General features: G+C 36.9%; 1 protein-coding gene across 8 annotated transcripts in view; it reads right to left on the reverse strand.

The window, feature by feature from the left end:
- Positions 1-25,624, reverse strand: part of PHF8 (PHD finger protein 8) — a 106,026-nt gene that overhangs the window by 23,289 nt on the left and 57,113 nt on the right. For 4 of the 8 annotated variants that reach the window (XM_025468540.3, XM_025468543.3, XM_025468539.3 and 1 more), the window contains exons 13-18: positions 25,099-25,401; positions 24,245-24,348; positions 17,791-17,969; positions 17,413-17,498; positions 16,500-16,633; positions 15,590-15,903 (exon numbers count right to left, since the gene is read on the reverse strand). In XM_025468540.3, coding sequence (XP_025324325.1) covers positions 15,590-15,903; positions 16,500-16,633; positions 17,413-17,498; positions 17,791-17,969; positions 24,245-24,348; positions 25,099-25,401 — 1,120 coding nt within the window. The remainder of the gene's footprint in view (positions 1-15,589; positions 15,904-16,499; positions 16,634-17,412; positions 17,499-17,790; positions 17,970-24,244; positions 24,349-25,098; positions 25,402-25,624) is intronic. The other 4 variants (XM_025468546.3, XM_025468545.3, XM_049107269.1 and 1 more) reach the window with 3 other exon arrangements.

The raw sequence follows: 25,624 nt of genomic DNA on the forward strand, positions 1-25,624 counted from the left end.
AGAGATCAGATTTGTGGTTACCAGAGGCAGAGATTGGACAGCGGGGGAATGAAATGAAGGCAGTCAAAAGGTACAAACTTCCAGTTATAAGATAAATACATACTAATTATTAGTGTACAACATGACAACTATAGTTAATACAACTGGTATATTTGAAAGTTGCTAAGAGAATAGATCCTAAAAGTTCTCAACACAAGGAAAAAAACTTTTTTCTTTTTTTTTGTAATTATATGAGATCATGGATGTTAACTAAACATACTGTGGTAATTTTACAATATATGTAAGTCACATCATTATGCTGTATACTTTATACAGTGCTCTATGTCAATTATTTCTCAATAAAACTGAAAGAAAAAAGGAATGATATTTTTCAAAATTATATGAAAGAAAAAATTAAATTCACTTAAGGTTTAATGACAAAAATATATTTTCTTTTTCCTTAAAAAGTAAAGTCAATATAATATACACATTAATAAAATGAAGTAAACATATGATTACCTCAGTGGATGCAAGTAAAGAATGACAACCCATCACCCATTCAAGATTAAAACATTCAGGAAACTAGAAAAGACATTTATAAAAACTCACAGCTAACATCACACTTAAAAGTAAAAGACTAAAAGCTTTCCCTGAAGACCAAGAGTGAGACAAGTATGCCCACTTTCACCCTACTATTCAACATTGTACTAGAAGTTCTATCCAGAACAATTAGGCAAGAAAAAGAAATAAAAGGCATCCAAATTGGAAAGGAAGAAATAAAACTCTATTTGCAGATGATCTTATTCTATGTACAGAAAATCCTAAAGAATCTTCAAAAAACTATTAGTTAATAACAGAAATCAATAAAGTTGCAGGATATGAGATCAATATAAAAATCAGTTGTGCTTCTATACACTAGCAAAGAACAATCTGTAAAGAATATTAAGAAAACAATTACATTTATAATAGCATCGAAAAGAATAAATAATAAATTTTAACCTAGGAGGCATGAGACTTCTATACTGAAAACTACAAAACATTACTGAAATTAAAGACCTAAATAAATGGAAAACCAGCCTATGTTCATAGATTGGATGTCTTAATATTGTTAAGATGGCAATAACACCCAAAGCATTTTACAAATTCAATGCAATTCCTGTCAAAATACCAATGGCATTTTTTTGCAGAAATGGAAAAGTTGATCCTAAAATTCCAATGGAACTGTAAGGTACCCAGAATAGCAAAAACAATTTTGAAAAAGAACAAAGTTGGAGGATTCCATTTCCCAGTTTTAAAACTTAAAGCAACAGTGATCCATAAATTGTAGTAGTAGGTTAGGATAGTTAGTTGTATAGGATAGACATATAGATCAATGGAATAGAACTGAGAGTCTAGAAAAAAAAACCCCTACATCTATAGTCAATTGATTTTGTTTTTCTAGAGAGAGCGAGCAAGAGAAAGAGAGCAAGTGTGAATGGGGAGAGGGAGGGAAAAGGCAGAGGGAGAGTGAGAATCCTAAGCAGGCTCCATACCCAGTGCAGAGCCCAATGCAGGCTTTGATCTCCTGACCCTGACATCACGACCTGAGCTGAAATTAAGAGTCAGGACAGCCCCATGGCTCAGCCCCATGGCCCAGCTGCCTTCAGCCCAGGGTGTGATCCTCCAGATCCTGGAGATCCTGGGATCGAGTCCCACGCTGGGCTCCCTGTATGGAGCCTGCTTCTCCCTCTGCCTGTGTCTCTGCCTCTCTCTCTTTCTCTCTCTCTCTGTCATGAATAAATAAAATCTTAAAAAAAAAAGGAAATTAGGAGTAGTCAGATGCTTAACTAACTGAACCATTCAGGCACCCTTAGTCAACTGATTTTTGACAAGGGTACCAAGGCCATTCTATGGGGACAGGACAGTCTCTTTAAAAAGTGGTGTTATACAAAGAAAAATAGTAAAATTTTAACTTAATTGATAAATTAAAGTCAAATATTAAAAGTTATTCAAACAATTCGGGGATCCCTGGGTGGCACAGCGGTTTGGCGCCTGCCTTTGGCCCAGGGCGCGATCCTGGAGACCCGGGATCGAGTCCCGCATCGGGTTCCCGGTGCATGGAGCCTGCTTCTCCCTCTGCCTGTGTCTCTGCCTCTCTCTCTCTCTCTTTCTCTCTCTCTCTCTCTCTCTCCATGTGACTATCATGAATAAATAAAAAAATTAAAAAAAAAAGTTATTCAAACAATTCAAATAAAGGGGGGAAATGAGAGAGAAAAAAAAGCAGAGGAGATAGGTATAAATGAAATAATAAAATGGTAAGCCTTTATCTGAACATATCATTAGTTACATTAAATGTAAATGGCTTAAAGAAAGATTATCAACAAGGATTTTCTTAAAAACTACAAGATTCAACTAAATGCTGGCTACAAAAAACTCACTTTAAATGAAATCACATACATATGTTCAAAATAAAAGGATAGAACAGTAACTTAAATCTCCCCTGAAAAGTAGCACTGTGTACATTTTTGATTTTTCGAAATGTCATTGTTTCTTAGTTTCTTAGTCAGTGCTACATCTGAGATTGTATGTTTTTGTGGGTAAATCTAGCTCATTATTTCTGTGCTAACATTTATCACCCTTGACTTCTCCTTTCCCCAAGGGATGGGCATCAAGGCCCCCTATGGGAATACTGGCATACTTGTCTCCTGATGGATTTATGGGACACATTCTCTGGGCTAAATGAGATTTCACAATGCATGCTCCTGGCACCAGATTGCACCAGTTTGTTCCTGCCACATCCCTGCAAGCACTGAAGTCAGAATTCTAAATTACACTAAATGATTATGTGGTTGTATCCATTTGCATTTTCCCTGCTGATACGTGAGGTGTGAGGTTTCCTGACCTCTAATGAATGGGTCACTTCAATCTTAGAAGCTTATTTTCCTTTTTTTTCCAAACAGTAAATACAAGTTTCCTCTTGGTTTAGTTGAGAGAAATGAGGCCTCATCTTATTCTAAATTATTTAAGTGAATAGCAGTGAGGACAGAATCAAGCTTTTTTCCTCTTAATTCTGTGTGAATGTGAATTAAATATCACTTGGGAACCAAAGATAAATGATACAGACTGAGTTCTGGGCCATAGTAAATATAAATGAATGAATGAATGAATGAATGAATGAATGAATAAATGAGGATAGTAAAAGATGTATCATTCCAACATTAATTAAAGAAAACTGGATTGATATCATCAAAGTAAGTTTACATCAAGGAAAATTACCTGGGATAGGAAATAACATAATGACAAGGGGGTGAACTCAACAAGAAGACATAACAATATTAAATATGAATGCATCTAATAGCAGAGCTTCCAAGTCTATGAAGTAGAAATTATGGAACTAAAAGGGGAAATAGAAAAATCCTTAATTATATTTGGGAGACTTCAAATTTCTCTCAGTAATCGATAAAACAAGGAGAAAGAAAATCAGCAAAGATACAGAACATCACTATCAATCAACTTGATCTAACTGAAGTTAGAACACCCAAGACTAGTAGAATACACATTCTTCTCAAATTTACAATGCAAAATTATCAACATAGACTAAACCCTGAGTAATAAAACAAATGGTAGTAAATATTAAATAAAACCAAAAACAGGTCCTTGGAAAAGATCCATTAAATTGATAAGATGCCGGCAAGAATGACAAAGAAAAAAAAGGCACAAATCACTAATATCAAGAATAAAAGAGAGATATGCTAAAGACCTCACAGACATTAAAAGGATAATAGGAGATACTACAAACAATTCTGCACTCATAAATTCTACAATTTAGCTGAAATGGACCAATTCCCTGAATGACATAAACTATCAAAACTCATCCAAGAAGAAATAGATAACCTAAATAATCCTATACCTACAAAGGAAAATAAAACCATAGTTAAAACCTGAAAACAGAAATCTCTAGACCCAGGTGGTTTCACTCACAAGTTCTACTAAACATTTGAAAAAGAAAAGAATCACTAAACGCAACCGCTTCTACAAAATAGAACAGAAGGGAATATTTCCCAGCTCATTCTTTGCCCTGATACCAAAAACTAAAGTCAGAGAGTAAAAAGAAAATTATAGACCAAAATCCATATAAACGTAGACACAAAAGTCTTCAGTGAAATTCTAGTAAATCAAATCCAATAATATATAAAAAGAATAATACACCGTATCAAGTAAGGTCTATATTGTAATTTTAAGTCTGGTTCAATATTTAAAAATCAATCAATGAAATCTACCATATTAACAGACAAAAGAGGAAAAACCATGTGATTATATCCATTTATGGAACAAAAACACTGAGCAAAATTCAATACCCACTCATAAACAAACTTTCAGCAAAATAGGAATAGAGGTGAACTTCCTTAACCTGGTAACCTACAGCTAACGACATAATAGTGTAAAAACTGAATGATTTCCCCCTTAGATTGGAAACAGGTAAAGGTGTTCACTCACCACGTTGTGCTCAAAGTCCTAGGCAGAACAAAAAAGGCAAGAAGAAATAAAATATTTACAGATTGGAATGAAATGAATAAAATTGTCCATATTTGCACATGACATGATCATCTATACAAAAAAAAATCCCAAGAATATATTTTAAAAACTTAGAATAGGTGAATATTACCAAGGTTGCAGGACAGAAGGTCAAGTGACAAAAATCAATCATATTTATGCATCCTATCATTAAGCAATTAAAAACCAAAAGTTTAAAAATGTACCATTCATAATATCTCCAATACAGAACTTTGGGATAAATCTAACAAAACATGTACAGGAGCTATATGTAAAATCTATAAAACACTGATGAAAGATATTTTAAAAAGACTAAATACAGAGGGAATACCAAATACATAAATTAGAACACTCAATATTATCTACCATACCAATTGTCATACTGTCACTGTAGAAACAGCTTGATGATTTATCAGAGTTAAACATAGAATTACCATACGACCCAGCAAATCTACTCCTAGGTATATGTCTAGGACAAATGAAAACATTTGTCCACACAGAAACAGACACAAACGTCTATAACAGTATTATTCATAATGGCCAAAGGGTGGAAATAACCCAAATGCCCATCAGCAGATGAATAGATAAACAAATTGTGGCATATCCATACAATGGAATACTATTCATCCATAAAACAGAACAATACTGATATATACTACAACTTAGATGAACCTAGAAAATATTATGCTAAACAAAAGAGGTCTGACACAAAAGGTCACATATTACATGACTACTTTCCTCACCAATAAATCAGCCCTGCAAGAAATGTTAAAGGAAATTCTTTGAGTGGAAAGAGAAGGCCATGATCACGAGTAAGCAAACAATGGGGAAAATTTTCACAAGTAAGGTGCAAACACATAATAAAAGTAGTAATGTGAAAAAAAATAAAAATAAAAAATAAAAGTAGTATGTGAATCACTCATCAAACCAGTATGGAGGTTAAAGCACAAAAGCAGTAAAACCAATTATATCTATAAAAATTAGTTAAGGGACTTCACAAAATAAAAGGATGTAAAAGTATGATGCTGGAGACATAAAATGTTGGAAATGGTAAAAATTTAATGCTTTTAAATGGGTTCAAACTTAAGCACACATCAACTTAATATAGACTGCTATATGCAAAAGATGTTATTATGAACCTAATGGTAACCATAAATCAAAACCCTGTAATATATACACAAAAAATAAAGGGAAAAGAATCCAAGCATATTACAGAAGAATGCAATTAAACTACAAGGGAAGATAGCACAGAAGTATAAAAACAACTGAAAGATAATAAAATGGCAATAAGTATATACCAACCAACAATTACTTTAAATGTAAATGGACTAACTGCTCCAATCAAAAGACATAGGGTGGTGGAATGGATAAAAGAGTAAGATCTAGCTATATGCTGCCCACAAGAGACTCACTTCAGATCTATGACATATGTAGATTGAAAGTGAAAGGATGGAAAAACATTTACCATGCAAATGGAAGCAAAAAGAAAGCTGGGTAGCAAAACTATTATCAAAATAGATTTTAAAACAGACTGCAACAAGAGACAAAGAAGGACACCATCTAATGATAAAGGGAACAAGCCAACAAGAGGACAGAACAATTTTCAGTATTTATGCACCCAACATGGGAGCACCTACATACATAAAGCAACTGTTAACAGATAAGGGAGGAAAGTAACAGCGACATAATAGAAGAGACTTTAACACCTCACTTACATTGATGAAAGGATCATCCAGACAGAAAAGCAACAAGGTAACAATGGCTCTGAATGACACATTAGATCAGATGGCCCTAATGTATATATATTCAGAATACTCCACCTAAAAACAACAGAATACACACCCTTTTTAAATGTGCATGGAACCTTCTCTAGAATAGATCATATATTAGGCCATGAAACAAGTCTCATAAATCCAAAAAGAATGAAATCATATCACGTATCTTTTCTGACTACAACAGTATAAAGCTAGAAATCAACCACAAGAATAACTCTGAAAAGGACACAAATAAATGGAGGCTAAATAACATGCTACTAAACAATGCATGGGTCAACTAAGAAATCAAAGAGGAAATTAAAAAATACATGGAAACACATGAAGATGAAAACTTAATGGTCCAAAGTCACTGGGATGCACCAAAGCTGTTCTAAGAGAGATTACAACAAACAAGAAAAATCTCAATAAGCATCCTAACCTTATACATAAGGGATCTATATAAAGAAGAACAAACAAAGCCAAGCTGAGTAGAAGGAAGAGCATAATAAAGGGTAGAACAGAAATAGATAATATAGAGATGAAAGAAACAATAGAGCAGATCAATGAAACAAAGAGTTGGTTCCTTAAAAATATAAACAAAATGGAAAAATCTTTAGCCAGACTCACCAAGGAAAAAAGAGAGAACTCAAATAAGCAAAATCAGAATTAAGGAAGAGAAATAATAAACACACCACAGGAATATAAAGGATTATTAAGAGAATATTATCAAAAATTATATGCCAACAAATTGAACAGCCCAGAAAAAAATGGATAAATTCCTAGGAACATATAATCTTCCATAACTGAATCAGGAAGAAATAGAAAATCTGAACTGATTACCAGCAATGAAATTGAATCAATAATCAAAAAACTCTCAATGAACAAGTCTAAGGCCAGATGGCTTCAAAAGTGAATTCTACCAACATTTAAAGAAGTATTAATACCCATCTATTCTTGAATTATTTCAAAAAAAATTGAAGAGGAAGGAAAAATTCTAAATTCGTTCTTCAAGGCCACCATTACCTACCCTGATACCAAAACCAGATAAACACACTAAAAAACAAAAACAAAAACAAAAACAAAAAAACTACAGGCCGATATCTCTGATGAACAAAGATGCAAAAATCCTCAACAAAACAGTAGCAAACTGAATCCAACAATCTATTAAAAAAATTGTTTACCATGTTCAAGTGGGATTTATTTCCAGGTTGCAAGGGTGGTTCAATATTCACAAATTAATCACCATGATACATCATATCAATAAGATAAAACCATATGATCCTTTTAGTAGATGTAGAAAAAGCATTTGACAAAGTACAACATCCATTCATGATATAAATTCTCAACAAAGTAGGCTTAAAAGGAACATATACCTCAACACAGTAAAGGCTATTTATGAAAAAAACACAGCAACCATCATACATTATAGGGAGAAACTGAGAGCTTTTCCCCTAAGATTAGAAACAAGACAAGATGTCCACTTTCACCACTTTTATTCAACATAGTAATGGAGTCCTAGCCATAGCAGTGACTCAAGAAAAAGAAATAAAGGGTATCCAAATTGGTAAGGAAAAAGGACAAGTTTCATTATTTGCAGATGACATAATACTATATATAGGAAACCCTAAAGACACCACCAAAAATCTATGAAAACTGATATATGAATTCATTAAAGTTGGAGGAAACAAAATTAAACACACAGAAACCTCTTGCATTTCTATGTACTAAAAATGAAGTAGCAGAAAGGGAAATTAAGAAAACAATTCCAGTTACAATTGCACCAAAAATAATAAAATACTTAGGAATGAACTTAATAAAGTGAAAGATCTGTATTTTGAGGGACGAACTATAAAACAATGATGAAAGCAACTGAAGATAACACAAATGGAAACACATTCCATGCTCATAGATTGGGAAAAGAATTAGATTGGTAACAATTATTATTAAAATGTCCATACTACCCAAAGCAATCTACAGATTTAATGCAATCTCTTTCAAAATACCAACATTTTCTCACAAAACTAGAATAATACTAAAATCTGTATGGAACCACAAAAGACCCTGAATAGCCAAAGCAATCTTAAAAAAGAAGAGCAAAGCTGCAAAGCTAAAGTATCACAATCCCAAATTTCAAAATATGCTACACAAAGCTGCAGTAATCAAAACAGTATGGTATGGTACTGGCATAAAACAAGACACATTGATCAATCAAAAAGAAGACAACCCAGAAAGTTATATAGTCAGTCAATTAACCCACAACAAAGGAGGCAAGAATATACAAAGGGGAAGACAGTCTCTTCAGCAAATGGTGATGAGAAAACTGGACAGCTACATCCAAAGAAGGAAACTAGACCACTTTCATTGGACCACACACAAAAATCTACCCAAAATGGGTTAAGGACCTAAATGTGAGACCTGAAAACATAAAACTCCTAGAAGTAAACACAAGCAGTAATCTTGACATTGGATATCGAGACATTTTTCTAGATAAGTCTTCTCAGGCAAGGGAAACTAAAGCCAAATTAAACTATTTGGACTACACCAAAATACAAAGCTTTTGTTGAGCAAAGGAAACCATCAAGAAAACAAAATGGCAATCTATGGAATGGGAAAAGATATCTGCAAATGGTATATTCAATAAAGCGTTAATATCCAAAAAAATATTTTAAAAACGTATACAATTCAACATCAAAAAACCCCCCAAGTAATCTGATTTAAAAGTGGGCAGAGGAGGGGATCCCTGGGTGGCTCAGCGGTTTAGCATCTGCCTTTGGCAGGGGGCCTGATCCTGGAGTCCCAGGATCGAGTCCCATGTCGGACTCCCGGCATGGAGCCTGCTTCTCCGTCTGCCTGTGTCTCTGCCTCTCTCTCTGTCTCTCATGAATGAATGAATGAATGAATGAATGAATGAATGAATGAATAAATAAATAAACAAACTTTTAAAAAAATGGGCAGAGGAATTAAATAAATGTTTTTCCATAGAAGACCTAGAGATGGCCAACAGACACTTAAAAAGATGCTCAACATCACTAATCATCATGGAAATGCAAATCAAAACTACAATTAAGTATCACCTTACATCTGTCAGAATGTCTAAAAAAGAAGACAAGAAATAACAATTGTTGGCAAGGATGGAGAGAAAAGGAACTCTTGTGTACTATTGGGAATGCAAAATCGTATGGCCACTATGGAAAACAGTATGGAGGTTCCTCAAAATTAAAAAGAATGACCACATGATCCAGTAATTCCATTACTGGGTATTTACCCAAAGAAAATGAAAACACTAATTTGAAATGATATATGCACTGCTGTTTATTATTGCATTATTTATAATAGTCATGATATGAAAGTAACTCATCCACAGATAAGTTGAATGAATAAAGATGCAAGACACACACACACACACACACACACACACACACAGAGGACTATTAGTTATAGAAAAGAATGAGATCCTGCCATCTGCAACAATGTGGAGGGCCCTGTACAGAATAATGCTAAGTGAAATAAGTACAATAAAGACAATTACCATATGATTTCACTCATTTAAGAAACAAAACACAGGAACAAACAAACAAAAAACCAGAGTCTTAAATACAGAGAGCAAACTGCTGGTTGCCAGGGGAGGTGGTTAGGGGGAATGGATGAAATAGATATAGGGGATTAAGAGTACACTTATCTTGATGAGCGCTAAGTAATGTATGGGAACTGTTGAATCATTATATTGTATGCCTGAAACTAATATAATATTCCATGTTAATTATACCTCAATAAAAAAATAGGCAAAAGTCAAAGTATTTAAAAGACTTCTCAAAAAAGAGGATGTATGCATGAATGGCCAAAAGATACATCATTAACCATTAGACAAGCCATTAAATGAGCTATGCACTATATGCTTATTAGGATGGTTAAAATAAATACAATGACAATACCAAGTGCTGACAAGTATGTGGAGAAACTAAAACTCTCACACATTAATGGTAGGAATGTAAAATGGCACAACCACTCTGGGAAACACCTTGGCCATTTCTTATACACTGCCCATAAAGTACAAGAAATGAAAACTCATGTTTACACAAAAGCCTGCACGTATGTGCATGTTCATAGCAGCTCAATTCATAATCACTCAAACTGGTAAATAACTCAAATGTCCTTCAGTGAATGAGAAAAAGCAGCTATGGTATACAATGGACTACAGCAATATAAAGTAATAATCTATCGATACACAACAACATGGATGAATTTTAAGGGCATTATGCTGAGTAAGAGAGGCTAATCTGAAAATATTACATACTGTGTAACTCCATTTACTTGACATTCTGGCAAAGGCAAAAACCACAGGGATGGAGAGGAGCTCAGAGGCTGCCAGGTGTTAGGGGTAGAGGAAGGGCATGACTACTAAGGGACAACATAAGGGAGTTTGAGGAGGTTCTGTGTGCTCATTTTGGTGGTGGTTACAAGAATCTAAACATGTATACCAACAGAGCTCATTTTACTTCATGCTAATTTTAAAAATACAATTAAAAAAACCCTTTATCAAAAGGGAAAACACACTGAAAATAAAAGAGCTTTCAATCTGAGATGTCATACAAAGAACATTAAGAGAAAGGAGTAAAATAAAACCAGAAAATTAATAGTAAACAAACAAGATGATTAGTAACCAAATGAACTAAACAAACTATTGTTAAACACCATAATCAAGTACAGCCAATCCCAAGAAGGAAATGTCACCTCAAAAGCAATAATTCTATTACTTACTGTAAGTCTCCATCAACCAATTAACAGATAAAAACTAATCAAAAGATGCCAAAAACCATTTGCTAAAGCCTAATTCTATTTCTGATTTTAAAAAAAAATCAAAAACTTCTCAAACTAGAGATAGATACTCCTCTGAACTTCATGAACATAGCCTATACCAGAGACCTACAGAGCCCTATGTAGTAAGTGGAAAAACACTGGCAGCATTACCTTTAAGGTCAGCAACAAGACAAGGATGCCCCCCTATCACTGACTACTCAACACTGTAATAAAACTAGAAAAATCTAGATATATGAATATGTGAAAGAAAAGGGATATTATGAGCTAAATTCATATGTTGCATATGAATTCATATGTTGAATTCCTAACCCCCAGTACTTCAGAATATGACTATAATTGGAGATAAGGCTTTCAAAGAGATAATTAAGTTAAAATGAGGCCAATAGGGAGGGCCTTAATCCAGCTTGACTGTGTCCTTTTAAGAAGAAATTAGGAATATACGCAGGGACATCAGGGGCCCATGTTCACAAAAGGAAGATCAGAAGCAGCAGCAGCAAAAGGGTGGTCATCTGCAAGCCAAGGAGAGGCTTCAGGGGAACCAAACACTGCTAGCACTTTTATCTTGGACTTCCAGCCTCCAGAACTGTGAGAAAATTAACTTCTGGTGTTTAAGCCATCCAGTCTGTGGTATTTTGTTATGGGAGCCCTAGCATACTAAAATAGGGGACATAGATCACCTACCTCAAAAGTCCAAGACAATTAACTGAAAAATTAACAGAACTAGTATAAGTATAGGAAGGCAGTCTGATACAGGATCAAAATGGAAAAATCAATTATTTTCCTGCATACTAGTAACAGCCAAATGGAAAATGTAATAGATAAAAAGATGCCACTTTCAATATGAACTAAACTATAAAACACTTAGTTTTAAATAAACTGGAGATATACAAGAAAACCTGAATAGAGAGACAGACCATGGTTGAAGATGGTCTGTTTTGTGATCACTCATGCCCTAAAGGTAATTAGCGGAATGACATCAAAGCCATCCAGAAGTTGCACTGGTTCAAAAGCAGTTTTCCCTGGCATGTTTTTTTTTAACCAATCAATAATGAATTTTCTCACAACTGAGAAAGCCTTAACAATATATGAGTATCTACAGACAAAAGCTAAAAATCCTGCAATCGTGCCTCCCACTAGAGGAAGAGCAAATGGTGCCTTTGTCTTCTATAAAATTAAGCTCTGGTGGGAGAAGGGGATGGCTAAGAAAGTGGAACAGGAAACTGGAGACATTTGCCCTGTGTTTAAAAAGACAAAAAAGGGATCCCTAGGTGGCACAGCGGTTTAGTGTCTGCCTTTGGCCCAGGGTGCGATCCTGGAGACCCAGATCAATCCCACGTCGGGCTCCCGGTGCATGGAGCCTGTTTCTCCCTCTGCCTATGTCTCTGCCTCTCTCTCTCTCTCTCTCTCTGTGTGACTACCATAAATAAATAAAAATTAAAAAAAACTTAAAAAAAATAAAAATAAAAAAAAAATAAAAAGACAAAAAAATTGCTAAAGATTAGGCCCTGGATCAGATTTTAATTTGATGGACCTGATTTCTACCTTAAGCAAATGTCCTCAAGAGTCTGTATCTTGAAGGAGGAAGCCTCAGCCCAAGGTATAAGGTTACAAAGAACCCATGGACTCCGATGCTAGGTGCAAATGCATTGCTAACTGGGAAAGGATTATTTGGGTGTTTTGGCTTCAAAGCCACAGAAACTTTGAGGAGTGTGCCCCTAACCCTCTTTTTCTTGTAAGCCCTATTATTTTTAGTGTACAAGTTTTTAGGATATGAAGTTTTTTAAGAATACATAGGTGCCATTATAGCAGAAAGGCCTCCAATGAAAGATAATGGTTTCCATAAATTTATCTATAAATGCCATGCAATCCTAATAAACAAATCTCATAAAGGATTTTCCATAGAATTTGATGAGCTGATTCTAGAATCCATTTGGAATAGAAAAAATTCAATAATGGCCTAGAAATTCTGGAAAAATAAGAACAAGTAGGTTGGCATCTCCTTATTAAACTACCTTTCTCATGTTGCTGGGCAAAGCAGAAAGCCAGAGGGGAGTAGTCAGACCAGGGCAGATGTTTTAGCTGTAGGTTGATGCAACTGTCTGCTGAAGGTAGGGTGAGTGGTCAGGGGATCTTTGTATGTCCCTAAGACTAATCACAGCTCCATTCAGAGATGATGGGGTTTGCTGAACATCTGTGCTCTCCTTAGGTCTAATGCAAGTTCTGCAGAGGGGATTTGCCCTACCAGACACAAGGCCTATAGTAACTAACCTATGAGGTATCTGAACAGAAAGGGACAAATTTTATAGAACAGAAAAATATTAATAATATCTAACACACAGTACTTAAAATGTGCTGGGCAATGTTCTAAGTGCTTTATGTGTATTAATTCATTAATCCTCACAACAAGCTGTGAGGTAGGTACTATTATAACAGAGAAACACAGAGAGCTTGCCCAGGGTTATACATATATATATATTAAGGGACAGAGCTGGGAATAGAGTAGAAAGACAAATCCACATACACATGGGAATTTAGTTTATGACAAAAGAGGAACTTCAAACCAGGGGGATAATGAACTAGTGAATGAATGGTGTTGGGGCAAACGACTTACCATATGGAAATAATTAAGTTAGATTCATAAAACTTAATTCCAGAGAAAGATAATATTTTACCTTCTATGCATGTTTTCAGTAAAAATATATGAAAGTCTTCTTACACAACACAAATTACAAAAAAATTTATAATGAGGCAAAAACTGAAATCTACATGCTAAAAGATACCATAAATAAAATTAAAATACAAGCAACAGATTAAAACATTTTGCAACAATATATTTAAAAGCACTAAGAAATCTAGAATAGAGAACAACAGATCAATAAAAAAACCACCATCCTAATAGAAAAATGGGTGAAAGATTGAATGAATTAATTCACAGAAAAGATATAAAGAAGGAGCACCTGAGTGATGCAGTTGGTTAAGTGGCCGACTCTTGATTTTGGCTCAGGTTGTGATCTCAGGGTTTGGGGACTGAGCCCTGAATCAGACTCCATGATCAGTGCAGAGTCTGCTGGAGACTCTCTCCCTCTGCCCCTCCCTCACCCCTGTGCATGTTCTTTCTCTCCCTCAAATAAATAAATCTTTAAAAAAAAATAAAGAAGAGCCAATAAATGTATAAAACAAACTGAAACACCATTTTTTGCTATCAGATTTCCAAAAATTAAGAAGACTGATAATATTGACTACTAGTAGTAAGGCTCATACACTGCTCATATATTGGCCCTTTCAGAGGGGAATCTGGCACTATTAACATTTATTTTGTATATACTCTTCAACTTAGCAGGTCTAGTTACCCTACAGAAATGTTAGCTGGCACATGGGTGCAAAGAGTTATTTACCAGAATTTTCATTGCAGCATTGTTAGTCAAACCCCCAAATTAGAAACAACCTAAATGTCAATCAGTAGCGAATGGTTAAACATAGAATGGCCCATCTATGCTACGTAGACTACCATACAACAGGTAGATCTCCATGTATGGATGAAGTAGACAGATCTCTATACACTGATGTTGAAGATGTGCAAGCAAGTTGCAGAACCATGTTTACTACAAAAACTGTATCTATTTGTGTCTGTGTGTGGTTGTAAGTACAAGAAAATGAAAGGTATATATCAACTGATAACATAGGTTACCCTCGGGTAACCTTCGTCAGAGAAAAGAATTCATCAAAGGGCACTTTGCTTTCTCTATCTTGCTCAAATTTTAGTCAATGAGAATTAATTTAAAAAATAATATTAAAACCCATATTAAAGTCAGCTGCAGTATACAAAAATGTGCATTATATAATGTAGTACTTAATAAATCTTAGCTTGAAAAAGGTTGTCTCTTAAATGTAAAACGACACTGAAAGGTCATTATATACCTTTGCAAGATGAACCAAACAATAGAGAAGTAAGTAGAAGTGATGAAAATAAAATAGGCAAGAGGTTTGAAAAAAGAGTTTCCAGCAAAGAAGGTTAGACAATTTTAAAAATGGATGATAGCTGGGCCACCTGGGTGGTTCAGTCAGTTAAGTGCTTAACTCTTGATTTTAGCTCAGGTCATGACCTCAGGGTCGTGAGATCGAGCCCTGTGTTGGGCTCCAAACTCAGCATGAATTCTGCTTGAGATTCTCTCTCTCCCTCTCCATCTGCCCCTCCCCCCACATTCTCTAATAAATAAAGAAATCTTTAAAAAATGGATGATAGCTAATTATTTTCTGAGGGTCTTCCATGAACAAGACAATGTACAATGATGCTCTGTACAAGCATCATCTCTAATTCTTGCATCAACCTGTAGATATTTCCATTTTATGGATTAAGAAAACATGACTCAGAGAAAGCAAGCGTCAAACTTCAGGCAAGGTCTCTTGCTCATTACTGTCACAGGCTGTCCTGGATCAGAACTGGGTTTGAGACTGGGGCCAGGGGGAGCACTTCTGGCTGGACCCAAGTTCTCAGCTGCCCTTACTATACTCTGCATCCTTGAAGCATGCTCCCAAGCTGTCCTGTTCATCCAGACTGGCATTCTCTTCCTCCTCTTCGCTCTCGGTTCTCCAGTATGCTGGCCGCTTGATGGGCCGCTTCCCTGGGGTGCGCTGGGAAGCAGGGCTGCTAGACACTGTGCCCAGCCCACTGCTGGAGCTCCCACTGCTTCGGTCCTGGCCCCCTGTCCACCAGGCCTGCAGGCTGGAGGTAGCTGGTGAGGATGATGAAGACTGCAGGTTGGCCATGCACAGCATGCCCTGGATGGCCTCCTGAGTGCTGGGAGAGGCAGGGGCCTCGCTGCAAGGGACAGAGAAGAAATGCTAAGGGAGTTTCTCTAGTTGTCAGAGGAAACCAGTCATCATAATAGTTAAGGAGGAGGGACAACAGCTCTGGGTGTTAGGGTGGAAGGAAGGAGAAGAGAACCATTCCAAATGATAAATGAGAAATTAAACCAACAGATCAAGACAGTATGTCAAAGACTGTTTGCATGTCAAGGCCAGTCCTTCTTGCCCTCAAGTCTTTCCAAAGACAGCAAGGAAGGTGGCAAAAAGAGGAGTGCACTTCCCTCTGTTTACTCATGCTGAATTCTTTCATTTTTTCAAAACAAGGCCCAGTTTTCCTTCCATGCCTCTTCTAGGCCCTCTTCCAACTCCCAAAGAACCCGAAACTAATCCCCCTTGAAGTTTTTACATCTACTGTCTATCAGATCTTAAGTTCCTCAGGATGGATTTCATGTCTGCTTTATTCTTTCAGCCCTGATGACCTCGCTGGTTCTTTGTGCCCTTAAATGTCTCAAGAAATATCTGCTGATTGGCTGATCTAGCCTTCTGGGGGGAGAGTGGAAAGGGGTGTTGTCTGATGGCCCGGAAGGGGAGACTGAAGCCAGTACTCACGTGAGGGCAGCATAGTCAGGTCCCCCCACCTGCCTGCTGGCCTTGAGTAGATCAAGAATTCCACCAGCGCCACTCCCATTCCCAAGCTTGCCTTCGACCCCTTCTACCATGTCCTCATCCGTTGTATAGTCCTCCTGTTTGGGAAAGAGATATCACCTTGGCTGCTGAGAGCTGCCCTGGTCAGGCCCTGGGATACAATGTTGACATTCTTATTCCAGATACTAATCTCCTCTGAGCACCAAGTATAGACCAAGCACTAAGCAGAATATTCACTCTTTCATTTTAATCTCCGCAGCATCTTTGTGAGGTAGGTATTATTGTATGTATGAGATAGGCATTTTATAAGCAGAATATTCACTCTTTCATTTTAATCTCCACAGCATCTTTGTGAGGTAGCTATTATTGTATGTACGAGATAGGCATTTTAACTGTCTATTATGTGTATGAGGTAGGTATTTTAACTCCTGTTTTACAGGTAAGGAAACTAAGGTTCATCAGTAAAGTAAATAAGTTGTATAAGGTCATAATCAAGGTATCCAAATCAGAGACTCCTTTCTGCTACATCACAATGCCTTTTATTCAACCCTGAATATGTTTTAATATTTTAATCATTTTAAATTTATATCTTAATATACTTACATTTTAATATATATTTTAATATATTTAGTATTTAATCACAATGCCTTTTATTCTACCTTGAAATATTTAAAAATATTTCTACTAAATTATAATCTTCCAGTCATATGCTTAGCTACACTGCACTTTAGCACACAATCTTTCATTTAATAAATATTTTGGAAACTGAATGCATAGGGTATCTTCCCTGTCCCCCCCGCCCCCCACGAGAATGACAATTTGTCTTCTGTTTCTGTAACCAGAATGGCAGAAGACCAGACACAGGATAGGCTCCTACCTCAATGTCAAACTCAACTTCTCCTGGTTCACGAACTCGGTTGGGGTCAGAGCAAGGCTTTGCACGGGGTAACTTTCGGGGAAATTCTAGAAAAATAGTGAAATGCACATATTGTGAAGCTAAGATTAACATCTGGGCCCAATACCCAGGGGGGGAAAGAATATAATTTTCCTAAAAGTAATGACCAAAGACAACTAATTTAGGGAGATTAGGAACTGGTTTATAAATAAATCTCTAGAGCAAAGAATACATAGAAACCTAAAGAGCTGGTAAATTCAGAATATCAACAAGCTCAGGCCTAAGACCTTTGGCCTATCAAGAGGACCCAAAACAAACATGAAACAGGCAGAAAAGGAACAAGAAAGAATAGGTACACACTTGGTCTTATTATCAGGGTCGCCTTCTCCTTTCCCAATCTCTCATCAATCTGCAGTTCATCATCTGAATCCAAGTCAAAATCATCTTCCATCACTTGTTCTGCCATCAGCCTAGCCTTGTCCGCCTTCTTTGTGAGCTTGGCTCGCCGAGACTTGGATAGGCTCTTTACCCTCTTGGTACTAAAAAGAGAAGAACACATGGTCACATTCAATATTGTTAAGATAGCAATTCTCCCCAAATTGGTCTATAGACTCAATACAATCCCTATCAAAATCCAGCTAATTTCTTTTATAGAAATTAATAAGCTTATACTCAAATGCATACAAGCATACAAAGGACTTACTATGGCCAAAAGAATTTTGAAAAAGGACAAAATTAGAGTATTCTCTACTCAACTTCAAAATTCACTAAAAAGCAACAGTAGTTAAGGTAGTATAATATTAGCAAAAGGATAGACATGTACAGTGCAAGAGGGTTCCCCCTTCTCCACATCCTCTCCAACATTTGTTGTTTGTCTTGTTAATTTTCGCTATTCTCACTGGTGTGAGGTGGTATCTCATTGTAGTTTTGATTTGTATTTCCCTGATGGCAAGTGATACGGTGCACTTTCTCATGTGCTTCTTGGCCATGTGTATGTCTTCTTTGGTGAAATTTCTGTTCATGTCTTTTGCCCATTTCATGATTGGATTGTTCGTTTCTTTGCTGTTGAGTTTAATAAGTTCTCTATAGATCTTGGATATTGGCCCTTTATCTGATAGGTCATTTGCAAATATCTTCTCTCATTTTGTAGGTTGTCTTTTAGTTTTGTTGACTGTTTTTTGTTTTTTTTTTTTTTTGCTGTGCAGAAGCTTTTTATCTTAATTAAGTCCCAACAGTTCATTTTGGCTTTTGTTTACTTTGCCTTCATAGATGTATCTTGCAAGAAGTTGCTGTGGCCGAGTTCAAAAAGGGTGTTGCCTGTGTTCTCTCTAGGATTTTGATGGAATCTTGTCTCACATTTAGATCTTTCATCCATTTTGAGTTTATCTTTGTGTATGGTGTAAGAGAATGGTCTAGTCTCATTCTTCTGCACGTGGCTGTCCAACTTTCCCAGCACCATGCACTGTTGGTGAGAATGTGAACTGGTACAGCCACTCTGGAAAACATTGTGGAGGTTCCTCAAAGAGTTAGAAATAGAGCTACCCTATGACCCAGCAACTGCACTACTCAGTATTTACCCCAAAGGCACAGATGCAGTGAAACGCTGGAACACCTGCACCCCAATGCTTATAGCAGCAATGTCCACAATAGTCAAACTGTGGAAGGAGCCTCGATATCCTTCGACAGATAAATGGATAAAGAAGATGTGGTATATATATACCATGGAATATTACTCAGCCATCAGAAAGGACAAATACCTACCATTTGCTTCGACGTGTATGGAACTGGAGGATATGCTGAGTGAAGTAAGCCAATCGGAGGACAATCATCATATGATTTTACTCATACAGGGAATATAAGACATAGTGAAAGGGATTATAAGAGAAAGGAGGGAAAATAAGTGGGAAAAATTAGAAAAGGTGACAAAAATTGAGACTCCTAACTCTGGGAAATGAACAAAGGGTAGTGGAAGGGGAGGTGGGTGGGGGTATGAGGTAACTGGGTTATGGGCACTGAGGAGGGCACTTGATGGGATGAGCACTGGGTGTTATACTGTATGTTGGCAAATTGAACTTCAATGAAAAAGAACAGGATAGGCATATACATCAATGGAACCAGTTGAGTCTAGAACCAACATTTCAATTTATGGTAAATTGATTTCTGCCAAAGGTGCTAAGGTAATACAGTGGGGGAAAGGATGGTCTTTTTAACAAATGGTGCTGAGAAAACTGGATAACACATGTAAAGAAATGAATGTGTATTCTTACATCATACACAAAAATTAACTCAAAATGGATCCTAGATCTACATGGAAAAGCTAAAACTAAAAATACTTCTAGGAAAAAATATAGGAAACTATATTCGATGACCTGGGATTAGGTAAAATTCAAAACATTTCTGCTTCAAAGAGATACCATTAAGAAAATTAAAAGAAAAAAAAAGAAAGAAAGAAAATGAAAAGACAAGCCAACGACTGGGAGAAAAATCTCTGCAAATCATTTATTTGGGAAAGGATTTGTATCCAGAATATTTAAGTAACTGTTAGAACTCAATAATAAGACAAACAAGCCAATTTAAAACTGAGCAAAATTGGGGCAGCCCTGGTGGCTCAGCAGTTTAGCACCGCCTTCAGCCTGGGCTGTGATCCTGGAGAGCCAGCATCAAGTCCCATGTCAGGCTCCCTGCATGGAGCCTGCGTCTACCTCTGCCTGTGTCTCTGCCTCTCTCTCTGTGTTTCTCATGAATAAATAAAATCTTTAAAATAAATAAATAAAAATTTTTAAAAAACTGACCAAAAGATTTGAATAGACATTTCTCTAAAGATAATATACAAATGGCCAATAATCACACAAAAAGATGCTCAAAGCATTAGTTATTAGGGAAATGCAAATCTAAACCACAATGAGATACCACTTAATATCCATTAGAATGGCTATAATAAAAAAGATAATAACAACTGTTAGCCAATATACTGCTGGTGGGAATATAAAGTGGTACAGACACTTCAGAATAAATTTTGGCAGTTTCTTAAAGAATTAAACAATAAGTTACCATATGACCCCAAATTTTACTCCTGAGAAACAGAAACATACGTCCATACAAAAACTTATATGCAAATGCTCATAGCACCATTATCAATAATAGCCAAAAAGTGGAATCAATCCAAATAACCATCAACCAGTAAATGGATAAACAAAAATGTGGTATATCCATACTATTCAGAAATAAAAAGGAACCAATTAATGATAAACACTATATCATGCATGAACGTTAAAAACATTGTGCTAAGTGAAAAGCCAGACATAGAAGACCACATATTATATTATTCCATTTATATATGTCTAGAAAAGGCAAATATAGAGACAGAAAGTAAATTAGTGGTTCCTTGGGCCTGGGAAAGAGAACCAAAAGACTAATTATAAGTGAATAAGAGGGATCTTTTTGGGGTGATAGAAGTGTTCTACAATTGGATTGCAGTGATAGTTGCATGTTCTTCAAATTTACTACAAGTTATTTAATTGTATACTTAAAGCAGGTTAATTGTAAGGTATGTAGGGTATACCTAAAAAAAGCTGTTAAAATATATATAAAAGAAATGGAACTAAAAACATGGCTTAAATAATCCTGTCAGATATGGTAAACAACATTAACCAGTACAAACTGCTGAAATAAATCTTAAAGGTAAAAAAAACACAAGTTTTGGTAAATCAGTATACTTGATACATACATTCAGCAGTTATTTGGTGAACTGGCTTTCAGTAAATTGGCTGACATTAAATTGACCTATTTTCTACCTCACAGGGTTTTAATTTAGGAGGATCAAATGAGCTAATACAGAGACCAAGACATGGCAGGCGCCCAATGCTAGCTAACCATATCATTAAGTTCTCTGGGCCTCAGTTTCCACATTAATAAAATGGGGATAGCAACATTTAACTTTCAGGGTTGTTGTGAGGATTAAATAAAATAATGTACTAAACAGCTTAGATAAAGTCTGATGCAGAGCCAGGAGCTCAATAAGTGGTAGCTATTTATACCCTGGTCTTTTAAATATGAAAAATGTCAAACATAAACAATATAAAAATGTAACTCTTATGTACCTTTCACTCAGTTAAGTTTCATTAATTATCAACACAGCAAATCTTGTTTAATTTGTACCTCAGTCCTCTGCAAGACACTGGATTATTTTGGAGAAAAGCCCAGACATAATATCATATGGTCTGTAAATATTTCTCTATCTTGTCTCTCTAGGTTCACTTAACAGCAGTCTCTGGCAGCTGCAGGAGGTAACAGAAGCAGCATAAAGAAGGCTAGTGGGGAAGGGGAAAATGTTTCATTGTGTCCTCAACAGCCATTACAGGCTGAACCCCTAGGACACTAAGGAGGGCACTTGATGGAATGAGCACTAGGTATTATACTATATGATGGCAAATTGAATTTAAATTTTAAAAAAGGGACTCTCAATTTTCTCCTCCTCAGGAGACCTATCATGGACCAAGGCAACGTTCAACAGTCTGTTATTGTTAGCAACTTGGTTCTCAAATCCCAAGAATAGCTCTGCTGCTTTCAGAATCTGCCCTATCTCACACTCCCTTTTCCCTTATTTTCCAGCCAGGTGGACCTACTCTACCTGCCCTTGGGATCCTTTTTCCCCACAAAAAAATGCGACGAAGGTATCCTTGGCATTTGTGTTCCTTCCTATACTGTTCATACTTTACTTGGTTCTTGACTGTTCCTGTCTGGTATTCTGGGGGTCCAGATGATCACTCTTACTGCCTACCTCTGCCTCCCTACATGTTTCAGGATTTCTGATGATCTGCTTAGCTTCTGGTTATACCCATACCATCATCACCATCACTTTTCATCTTCATCATTTTATTTATAAGAGCTACCACTGATTAAGCATTTACTATGTGCTAGGCCTTGTGATAAGGACTTCACATACATTACCTTATTTAGTCCTCCAACAACCCTAGGGTAAGCTTTATCTATAGAAGAGATATAATGAGGACACTGAGGTGCAGGGTTAATTAACTTGCCAAGATTGATCACACACAGTGAATTCGCATCAGGGCTGGGATTCAAACTCAGGACTGATTCCCAAGCCTGTGTTTTTTGTTGTGAATGCTTTTGTTTTATTCTTTTAGAAAATGTTCTGTTAAAAATTATTTTAAGAAAAGTAATACATGCAATTGCTGGGTCGTAGGGCAGATCTATTTTTAACTCTTTGAGGAACCTCCACACAGTTCACATTACCCCAAAGATACAGATGCCATGAAACGCCGGGACACCTGCACCCCGATGTTTCTAGCAGCAATGTCCACAATAGCCAAACTGTGGAAGGAGCCTCGGTGTCCATCGAAAGATGAATGGATAAAGATGTGGTTTATGTATACAATGGAATATTATTCAGCCATTAGAAACGACAAATACCCACCATTTGCTTAGACGTGGATGGAATTGGAGGGTATTATGCTGAGTGAAATAAGTCAATCAGAGAAGGACAAACATTATATGGTCTCATTCATTTGGGGAATATAAAAATAGTGAAAGGGAATAAAGGGGAAAGGAGAAAACTAAGTGGGAAATATCAGAAAGGGAGACAGACCATGAAAGACTCCTAACTCTGGGAAACGAACTAGGGGTGGTGGAAGGGGAGGTGGGCGGGGGGTGGGGGTGACTGGGTGGCAGGCACTGAGGTGGGCACTTGACAGGATGAGCACTGGGTATTATTCTGTATATTGACAAATTGAACACCAATAAAAAATAAATTTATTTAAAAAAATTAAAATAAAATAAAAAAGAAAAGTAATACATGCTTGTTGTACAAAACTCAAATGCTACTGAAGTGAAAATTTCCTCTCCTGGCTCCCCTACTATCCTACTTTCCAGAGATAACTATTGTTACAAGTTTGGTGTGACAAGTGTAAAATATATAATGAATATATTTATTTGCATGATTACATATGATTATCTCTAGAAGAAAATTATTGACACTGGTCGTCCATGGGGAGGGGAACTGGGGAATAGGGACGGGGATAAAATTTTTCACTATGTATTGTTACATACTTCTGCAATTTTAAACAGCATATATTAAATTTTAAACCTCCTCATAAAAATTAAATTAAAAATAAGGAAGTCTGTATGCCACTTTTCTACACAAGCACACACACACACACACACAAACACATGTGCACACACACCTTTTTAAAAAATTAAAATGGAACTATTACTATATATTATTTTGTAACCTGATTTTTTTCACTTAAGAATACATCTTGGACACCTTTTCATGTCAACAGATATTAAATTTATTCCCTTTAACAGCTACATGGTATTCTATCCTATAGAGGTACCATAATTCATTTAACCAACCCTTATTGATTAACACAATTATAATTACTTTCTATTACAATGATGCTATGAACACTGAACATTTCTCTTAACACACCTGTGCAAATATTTCTGCAAAATTCCTAAAACCCTCACAGCAGAAGATATATTAAAAAACTAATGCTCTTAATCAGTATGCTATATTCCCTTTTATTTCTGCCAGTGGTTCTGACCCACTGACTTGCTGAAATTTCTACAACTTATACAAGACTTTTCTCAGACTGCCAATTAGATTCCAGGCCTCTCCCCCAACACACCATGGTTCTCTGAACTAAGCGATATCTGATAATATATGGGTATTTCCCCAAGTGCAGTCCCTCCCCCACCCATGTCCCAGCCCCAGGTCCCAATTCCATGCTCTATCTCAGTGACATGTTGCCACTGAGTCCCAGTATCTCTGTGTTCCTTCTTCCCATCTTACCTGCCATTAGACACCAACAGGGCCAGCGGACCCTCATTCCCATCAAGGTCCAAGTCTGGTGAGTCATCATCTGAGTCATTCAGGCAGGTACCAGTGATGTTGAACTGCAGAAGGAGGAGGCTCAGTTGTCACCTGTCTGGGACTCTCATGTGAATCAGGATGACCAGTTCCTTTAGGTTTCACTGGTTGAGTTCACTGTTAAAAACCACCTGAACCAAGGCCTCCTGCTACACTGTCCCCCACCCCCACCCCAAATCATCACAAGAAGAAGAGGCTGAGAATGTGTGGCTACCTCGGGGGGAACCTATCAATCTTGTAAAACGTGTTCCCCAAAAAGAGGGGAGAGCATCTTCACATGCCCATGCAGAGCATCACAATCTTGAAGCAAGGTGGAGTTCTGGAGAAGGGCTTTTCTTAAGGACCTGTTCAAGACTCCAACCTGACACTCACGTACCATATTCTTAAATGTTACTCCCATCCAGCATTTCCAGATTTAGCTCAGATAGTCATGTTTTCTGAGAAAAGCTCCTGACCATCACTCCTGCTCAGATAAACTCATCCCCCCCTCTGTGTCTGAGGGTCCCATATATGGTATTTATAATACCTCATTGCACTCATTTGTTTTCATGCCTGTCTTTCTCACTAGACTGTCAGTCTCTTGAGGGTTACATTCACAGCACCTATCACAGTGCCCAGCACAGACAAGGTCTCAATAAATGCCTGTTAAATGAGTGGGACTGGTAGCCTAACACCAGGGGCCCTACGGGAGGTGGGAGTACAAGACAATCCTTTTGATACCCTGCTCTTCCAAGGGACCCAAAGGGGATGGGCTGAACCCATGGGCCAGCACCCACCTTTGCTTTCTGGGAAGAGCCTGTCTTCAGTGCCTGATGATTGTATGTATCCATGAGATTATAGCTCAATTGGCCAGCAGGCCCCAAGGCTGAGCATTCCTTGCCCTTTCGCTCTGCCTTCTTGAAGAGTTCCTTGGGCTTCAGGCCTTTCTTCTTTGAACCACTTTTGGAGGGCAGTGACAGCCTGGACATGGATACTGAAGTGGAATGGACTGGCCTGGTTAAGGGAATGGAGCCAGCTGGGAAGATCCTCTGCAGCCCAAAGATATTGCTCGCCTTCCCAACGTTCTGTTGGAAGATATCCTACAAGAGTATTAGTACACGAGGGGGTTAGAGCTTACTCAAGGGTTCTCTCTATGCTAAGAGCAGTGGTCTATTCATGGCACTGGCAGTAATGCCATGGAAGCAGCTTACAGATGCTCCACCTCTAGATGCACACCCTAGTTTTTTCATAGTGAGTTCATCATCAAGAATTTACTGGGTGGCATTTCTTTACTCAGTCATCAACAAGTAAGGAGAAGACGAG

Source organism: Canis lupus, chromosome X (genome assembly GCF_003254725.2).
Source record: "Canis lupus dingo isolate Sandy chromosome X, ASM325472v2, whole genome shotgun sequence".
Classification (NCBI taxonomy): domain Eukaryota; kingdom Metazoa; phylum Chordata; class Mammalia; order Carnivora; family Canidae; genus Canis; species Canis lupus.